The following is a 7,671-nucleotide window of genomic DNA, read 5'->3' as shown; positions in this document are numbered from 1 at the left end:
TTCCCTTATTCTTTTGTCTGCTCTGGAAGGAAAAGACATTGAGCTTAGAGAAGCCTCTCCTGACAGCATGGGGTTTGTCTTCAAGAGGAATACAATGAAAAAGGCATTATAAGGGAAAACACTTCTTTTTGATCCTTTTCTGAAAATATTGGGGTGGGGGAGGTGTTCAGGAGAAAAAAATGAAGTCCAGTAGTTTAAACTGTTGTTCTCTTTGTTTCATCCGAACAACCCCTGAGGGGTTTATCTTGAAGAGTTCAAATTACCAGGTGATGCATAATTTTTCTCTTCCAAATGGTGTATTTCAAACATTTTAAAGAACTTTTTGGCAAAATCTAAGAAAGCCTAGTTTAATCATATAAATTTTTCTTCAGGTAGCATGAAAAAATCTTTTGAAATAACTCTACCTAGCTTAATTGGTTAATTATGTATAAAATAAGGCAATGTTACACATCTTATAATTTTATAGATAAAATATTTTTGTGTATTTTTTTCTGAAATAATTGGACAGCATCTACAGGATTGAATGCACCCCAAAGATGTGTTGTATTGGGTGCTTTTTGGGTAGGAAATGAGGTGCCTACCTCCTTTAAATTATAAAACAGCACTTCTCCTTACCTGTTGAATTTGAAGTAGGTATGCATCATCTCTAAATTGGATTGGAGTTGGGGAAGATACAGAAAAATACCTTTCATTGCTGGTCACTTCTCTCCTTCCCTGCTTCCATGAGTCCCCAGTTCCCCGTGAATCTGTCAACTCTGGGTTTGGGGGATGGATGAGGGGCGGGTGAGGGGATGGAGCTTCAAGCAGGGGATGTTCCTTCAGGGCCAGCATGGGGAGGGGCGGGGAGTGAAGCAGGTGAAGGCAGTGGGCATGATGGCAAGAGGTAGGCAGGGAGCTGGAAATGCAGAGGCCTTCCTGGCAGCTGGTATTTGTGGCATCTTAGAGAAGACTGACTCTCACATCATAAAATTCATAGAAGCCCAGGGCTTGCTCCTTATTACTGCCTTCCCAAGCTTGTTGAAATTGGTGTGTTAGTCAAAGCACCTGCGACTCCTTGGCAAACTAGAGGCCCTATTATTCTTAAATAAGGAAACCATTAAATTTGAAATCACATCATTTTTAAAGTCTGGCTTGCCTGGCCCTTGTACTTTAATGGGATTTTTACTGCACACATGAAGTGGCCTTGGCAAAAGAATACATTCTTTAAAAAACATTTAGGAGAAGCTACTGCACATGATGATCTAGGAGGCTAATGATGACTTTTTTGTGTGCTTTCAGATTTTCAAATGGCAAAAGAGTATGTGCAGTAAAACCTCATTAAGTTGATAGAGTTTTATTCAAAATAGCACAAAAACTGAAGCAGTTGCTATATCCAAGCTAACTAGAGGCCCTATTGTTCATTACGAAGAAAATGTCATCAAAGCAGGATGCTCTTAATTCAAAGGTCCTCTTTTCCACTCTCCTATTTTCAAAAGGTCTTCACCTTTGAAAAATCCAATTTGCCAAAAGAATGGCCAATAATTAAAATAGGGAAGAGAGAAACTTTAAAAGAGAATATCAGTGAGCCTCAGTGCCTTGGAGAACGTTGCGTACACTGTTAAATGGACTTACCATACTCATACAGTTTCTGGTTCCATTTGGATTTGGGAGATTGGCAAACAATTTTCTCTGATACACTTTGAAGGGGTTGAGCTTTAAAAATAAAACAAGAAGTTCAGTTTCAACAAAATATTTGGAGACACTTATCTTTGAATCTGTTTCCTACCGAGCTCAGCTGCCTTCAACTGCCTTGAACTCCTCTGACCATGGCAGACCTTGAAGGCAATACCCCCCATAGGAGGAGTGGTCACACAGGCCCTTCGTTCACCCAGATACCCTGTAAGGCAGGTCAGTACAAGAGTTAGGCAACACATTGGTATAATAAAGTTATAACTATTGATTGACTTCATACATTTGGGTTGAAAAAGAAATGATAGTGCAAGGGTAAACTTCAGCCCTCAAACCTTGTCTGAATTATCACAAGTTCCAAATTTATGGAGTTGGAATCAATAAGGTTTATGTGGACATATCAATTTGACCAGCCAGCTCAATATCATTTGGATCTGTCCCCTCTCCTTTTCCAAATTCTGAACATGGCAATCCCAAATTCCCATGCAGGCTTATTCAACAGCCCCAAATACATCGATGCTTACTTCTCCCCCTTGAGAAGCCAATGTTGGAATCTGTGAGGAGGAAGAGATCAAGGAAAATCTAAATGAGCTGGGTATACAGCCAATAAATAACTTTGTACGAGTGAAATTTGAGTTCTAATGAAGATATGGTAATCACACAAGAATGAGGCTGAACTCTGAGTATGGACATCTTTATATACAACCGTCTGATTAACTATTTTTTAACTTAAAACTCCCTCCTCTCCTCCAACCCATATTAACAATTTAATTTGGTTTTCAAACGGCTCAAAAACACTGGCTTGACCGTTTTTTGGTTCAATTCTATTTGGTCATGTAGATATGGCCTGTGCCCTCAGAAATATATAACCCTACTCAAAGTAATTTCAAGATTTGGAATTTAGAAATATCTTCCTCTGTATTGACCTTGGGGATAATTTAGATAGTGTAAAGATTTTTCCAAAGTCATATATTTCAACAGCAATAATTAGGATACGTCTGACCTGAAAGCTTTGTTTGCAATAGGTCAGCTGCTTGCCAGTCATTGTTAACAATCCTCTGTTGTTTCTGAATCTCTCATATACCTTCTGCATCTGCAGAGAGTTTAGAGGCTTTAGAGAGAGCCACAGGTGAAAAAGACACACGAGGTGCCTGGAGGAAGGAAAATGCTCACCCTGCCTTATTTGCTTCCCATATGGAGATCACATTTCTTGTCTATGATCTCACAGACACAAAATAGATTTCTGAAGGGCACATCACTCTTGGTTGACAGTGTGAGTTTTGTAGGACTTTGGCTACTTCCATCTGAATTTCTTTTTTTCTATAAGTGTTGTTTGATCAAAAACACCTATTTAAGGAAAAAAAGTGAATGTTGAAGTTTTGTGTATCCTGATTTCAAAGGGGAAATTTAGGAGAGTGGCATGATTTCTGTCCCACTATTTTTCAAATAGGAGACAGAAAATATTTTATGTCAGTTGACAGTTTTCCATTGTATGACACAACCATGCAAAAACTCCAGGATTTTATAGGAAAGAAGTTGATATTTGGCCCCGTGGATATATGTTATTTCCCTATCTTTTCCCCTGGACTAGCTTCCTATTTCATACATGCTGTATTGTCCTTGTCCACTTTTCTGGGTCCCTTTAGGGGACTGAGAAACCTTCTTGGTATTCTAACTACACGATGCCCTTTGTCTTAGCTTCCACAATAGACTTTGCACTAGGTTGTGGGTCTCTTCAGTTCAGAATATGGCTCAGACATTAATCAGTCAGTCAGGTTCTGCTTCTTGGGCTCCATGAATGACTTGGTCCATTGCTTTTCCTTCAGCTGAATGTAAGCTGTAGTCGTTGCTCATGAGCTCCTGACCCGAGGGCCTAAGAGTCCTTAAGTTGTCAGGTATCACCTTCCCTTTCCGTCAGAGCTAAGGCTGCCACGTTGTGGCTCTGGGGAGACAAACAGAATACCAAGTACAGGTCCAAAATGGATAGCCCTTGTTGCTTCAAGAAATTTAGATCCTAATAATTTTTTGGGGGAGATTTCAGTCAGAATCCTCAAATCTGCACTTTGAGGGAAAACTCAGTTCCTACTATACTTTTAAGGACAAACCCAGTTCCTACCTCTTCCATGTATTTATCTACCTTGCGGTGAGAAGGATGTGTGTGCAACACCTTTGCTTAGAATGGTATGCGTTGGCATTAATGGAATTGTGGGTGGTCCATTGAAAAGAAAGCTGGTCTTGTTGTCTGCATTGTGGACAGTTCAAGGTTTGCTTTAGAACTGACTTCAAGGCGAAGTGGCAGAATCGTAGGAAGGGATTGTCTTACCACCCTCTGTGCCAGCTTCAGTTCCAGGCAGGTCTGGGTAGCTGCCGTCCTTTGGGGGCTTTTCCTTGCAGAATAATTTCTTCAGCATATCCTGGATTTCCTTCCTGATGGTCTTGTGCATGTAGCCATAAATATAGGGGTGGATGCAGCACTGCAGGAAGAAAAGCCAGATTATTATGGTGATCACCCACTGGGGTATCTGGGTTTGGACATCCACCCAGATGGCCAGGACCGCTAGAAAGCAGTAGGGCCCCAGGGACAGCACATAGGAGAAAATGATGAGAAAGATCACTTTGGCAGCTTTGCACCGGTAGCACCTGGGCAGAGAAAGGTTCCTACGGCTGTTTCGACGACTGGGTGGGAGGCTCTCTGGGATATTCACGGCCTTGATATCATCCTCATTGAGATGGATACCTTCACCAAACTCCAGGTCATCCTCACCGAACTCCAGCTCATCTTCCCCCAAGTCAATGCTGCAATGGTTGACCTCTGTGTGGCCCTTGTCTGCCTTCATGCTGCTCTCCTCAACTTCAGTGCCACCTTCCTTACCCTTCACACTGCCCTCCTTGGCCTCCATGCTGCCTTTGCTGGCTACCATGCTTCTCTCTCTGGTCTCCTCCATGTCCTTGGCCTTCACACGACTCTCAGTCTTCTCCACGCTACCTTCCTTGACCTTCACGCTGCCCTCTTCGGCCTCCACGCAGCCCTCCTTGGCCTTGACCTCACCTTCATCCTGGCCTTGGAACTCGCTTGCATGCTGGAACTCATCCTTCTTCCCCCTTCTCTCTTTATCCTCATTCTCCAAACAGTCCTTGGCCCGCACCTCCAAGCTGTGGCTCTTGACATTGTACAGCAGACCATGCTGCCGACGGGCTGCATTGAACACCACCGCGTAGCAGGCAATCATGACAATCAGTGGGATTATGATGAAGGATACTACACTGAGGGTGGTGTAGCTGGGGCTATCCCCCCAGAGCATGGAGCAGAGGGCATTACGCTCATCTAAGACAGCCTTGCCCCAGCCATAGAGTGGGGGTGTGCTTTGCAGAATGGCCATGATCCAGGTGCCATAAATAAGCGTGTAGCCCTTGCGTGGGGTCATCTTGGCTGGGTAGGTGAGAGGGTGGATGATGGACAGGTAGCGATCTATTGACACCACCACGATAGTGTTGACGCTGGCGAAAGCGAACAGGTGGGTGAGGCTAACCAGGGCCGTGCAGAAGTGGTTGTTGAGGGGCCACAAAAAAGGCACAGAGGTGGCCACCACCCAGGGGGCCACGAGCAAAACCTGCAGCAGGTCGGTGATGAGGAGATTAAAGATGAAGCGGTTGGCCACCTGCAGCAGCTGCGGCTTGCGCTGCAGCACGATCCCCAGCACTAGGTTGCCAAGGAAGGCAACGACGAGGAAAACGATCAGCACGGTGGAGCGGATGATGCCGTGCACCAGGCTGATGGGCATTTTGGAGAGCGGTAGGCACGCGTGGCTGCTGCTGCTGCTGCTGTCGTGCGTGTCTGTGCTGTTGGTACAGTTGGATGTCATGGTGGGGACGGGGAACAGTGCTCACGCTAGGGGCGAAAGAAACAAGCGAGGCGGGTTAGTCAGCCTGCCGAGGGCCCCTCCCTCCCCGGGCCGCGCGGCCCGGCTGGGCGCTTTCCCTGGGTCCTTCTCTGCTCTGCAGGCCTCACTCGGGGCCTCTAAGTCCCTGGCGCCTCTGTCTTTACCGACGACCTGTGCGTGGGGGTCTCCCGCACTGTCTCTGGATCCCAGAGTTTGAGCTCTCCAGAGGGCTCTCCCATCAACGCATGCGCGCGCGCTCCATCCCTGTCTGTCTCCGCGGCTCACTTTCTTCTCTGTCTCTCAGGGTCTCTCGCTAGCGCGCTTTCCCTGTCCAGGGGCGGATTAACCAATAAACACTGTATGCACCGGTTTGCATTGAGCAAGGTACACACTGGCTTAACTGTATTTACTTGCTAATATGTGGAGAGTAATCTTACACGGATGTCATCACATCTTTTACGTGGTGGGGGACAAGTGAAATTGTGCACTGCAGATTGGTAGGAAGACACAATTGGGCCCGTGCGTACCTTGCTTATTGGGAAATCCAGCCCTGCCTGTATGTCTTCGGGTGTGCGTTGTGTCTCACCGTGGTCTCTGACTCTCTTGCCTCAGTTTCTCACTCTTTTTTTGGTCTGTTTCTCAGCCTCTCGCTCGCGCAAATGCGCGCGCTGTCTGTAGGGCTCTGTCTCTCTCTGCGCTCTCCCCTTTCTGTGTCCCTTGTTACTCCCGCATCTCCCCCCACTCGCGGCCAGCATCGCTGTCTGTCTGCCTCTCTGTGCGTCTCTTTTTCTAGCGCACTTTCTCTGTAGCTAGGCGTGGGCCTCTCTTTCCGACTTTCTCTACTCTTGTCCCTGGCTCTCCTTCTGTCTCTTTCTGATCTGCTCTCGTCTCTCTGAGTGTCTCTGCTTGTCGCTGTCTCTTTCCCTCGCTAGTGCTGTGCTTCTGCGTCGTTCCCTGACACTGTCTGGTCTCTCCAGTCCTCTCAGTTGATTTCCCTGGCCGTCCACCTCTGTGGGTCCCTGGCGCACCTGTCCAGTGTTGCACGCTAGCGATGTATCCCTGTCAGTCTCCATGTCCCCCCTGGTGCTCTCTCTAGCCATCTCCTGTCTCTCCCTGGCACATGCGCTCCCTCTGTCTTTCTCATCTCTGTCTCTCTCTCTCTCTCCCTGTCTCCCGCTGAGAGTTAACGGTCTTTGGATGCGCACCCACTTTCTGTAGCAGCCGGCCTGCCTGTCACTCTCCGAGGGTCTCCGACCCTCTTGCGCCGTCTACCCTGCCTGTCCCTGTCTCTCAGGGTCTCAGGCGCTCTCTCCAGCGCTAGCACCCCCTCCCCCTGCCGAGCTCATCTCCCTCGCGGGGTCCCCCTCTCCCTGGGCCCCTAGTGGAACACTTTCTCTGTGTCTGAGTGCGGGGATCTCTGTGTCTCCAGCTTTCTCCGACGGCCCCTCGCCTTGGTCTCTCTGGCTGGCCTCTGTCTCTTTGGTTCTCTGTGGACTTTATTCACCAGGGGAACCAGTGGCCGCCGGCCCCGCGGGCTCAGGCGGGAAATCGCCCGCTTTTCTGCAGCACAGCGGTGGCGCGAGGAGCCGGGGAGACCCGGGCACCACTCCAAATTCAGCCTCGAGGGGCTTGGGGAAAGTGGGGGAGCAAGCAGGGGTGCCAGGAGGTGGGGAGATACTGACAGATGGAGAGAGAGACAGGTGAGGGCGAGAGGGTGAGAAGAGAGACAGAGATAGAGAGAATGAGAGACAGAAAGAATGAGAATGAGAGAGAATGAGAGATACCCAGAGAAACAGAAAATGCGAAGAAGGGAGAGATACAGAGACAATGAAGAGCAAATGAGAGAGAGGGAGCGTGAGAGAGAATAAGAGAGAGACAGAGAGAGAGAATGCGATACAGGGAGAGAAACTGAGAGGCAGGGAGAGGCAGAGATAGAAAGGGCAGAAGAGAGAACATAAGAAGAGAAAGAATGAGAAGTAGAGAATGACAGAAAGCATGCGGGAAACCCGAGGGAATCGAAAGGGGGAAGCCCGCGCGCAAGAAAGTGCGGGCTCCGACGCGGGGGCCACCGGCGAGGCGAGAGGCCGCCGGGCAGGAGGGAGCGGGACGGCGCGTGGACAGA

The 7,671-nt window shown here is 48.0% G+C and overlaps 1 protein-coding gene across 1 annotated transcript; it reads right to left on the bottom strand.

The window, feature by feature from the left end:
- Nucleotides 1-3,950: 3,950 nt before the first annotated feature.
- Nucleotides 3,951-5,531, bottom strand: GPR101 (G protein-coupled receptor 101). Its single transcript, XM_004380965.1, has one exon. It carries the CDS (start codon nucleotides 5,529-5,531, stop codon nucleotides 3,951-3,953), a length of 1,581 nt encoding a protein of 526 aa, XP_004381022.1.
- Nucleotides 5,532-7,671: the final 2,140 nt, after the last annotated feature.

Source organism: Trichechus manatus, unplaced genomic scaffold, assembly GCF_000243295.1.
Source record: "Trichechus manatus latirostris isolate Lorelei unplaced genomic scaffold, TriManLat1.0 scaffold00079, whole genome shotgun sequence".
Lineage (NCBI taxonomy): Eukaryota > Metazoa > Chordata > Mammalia > Sirenia > Trichechidae > Trichechus > Trichechus manatus.
This window is presented reverse-complemented; position numbering and strand designations above follow the sequence as displayed.

Bases quoted from the DNA above. Each gene is read 5' to 3' on its own strand.
- GPR101 (XM_004380965.1), bottom strand. From the start codon at position 5,531: ATGACATCCAACTGTACCAACAGCACAGACACGCACGACAGCAGCAGC.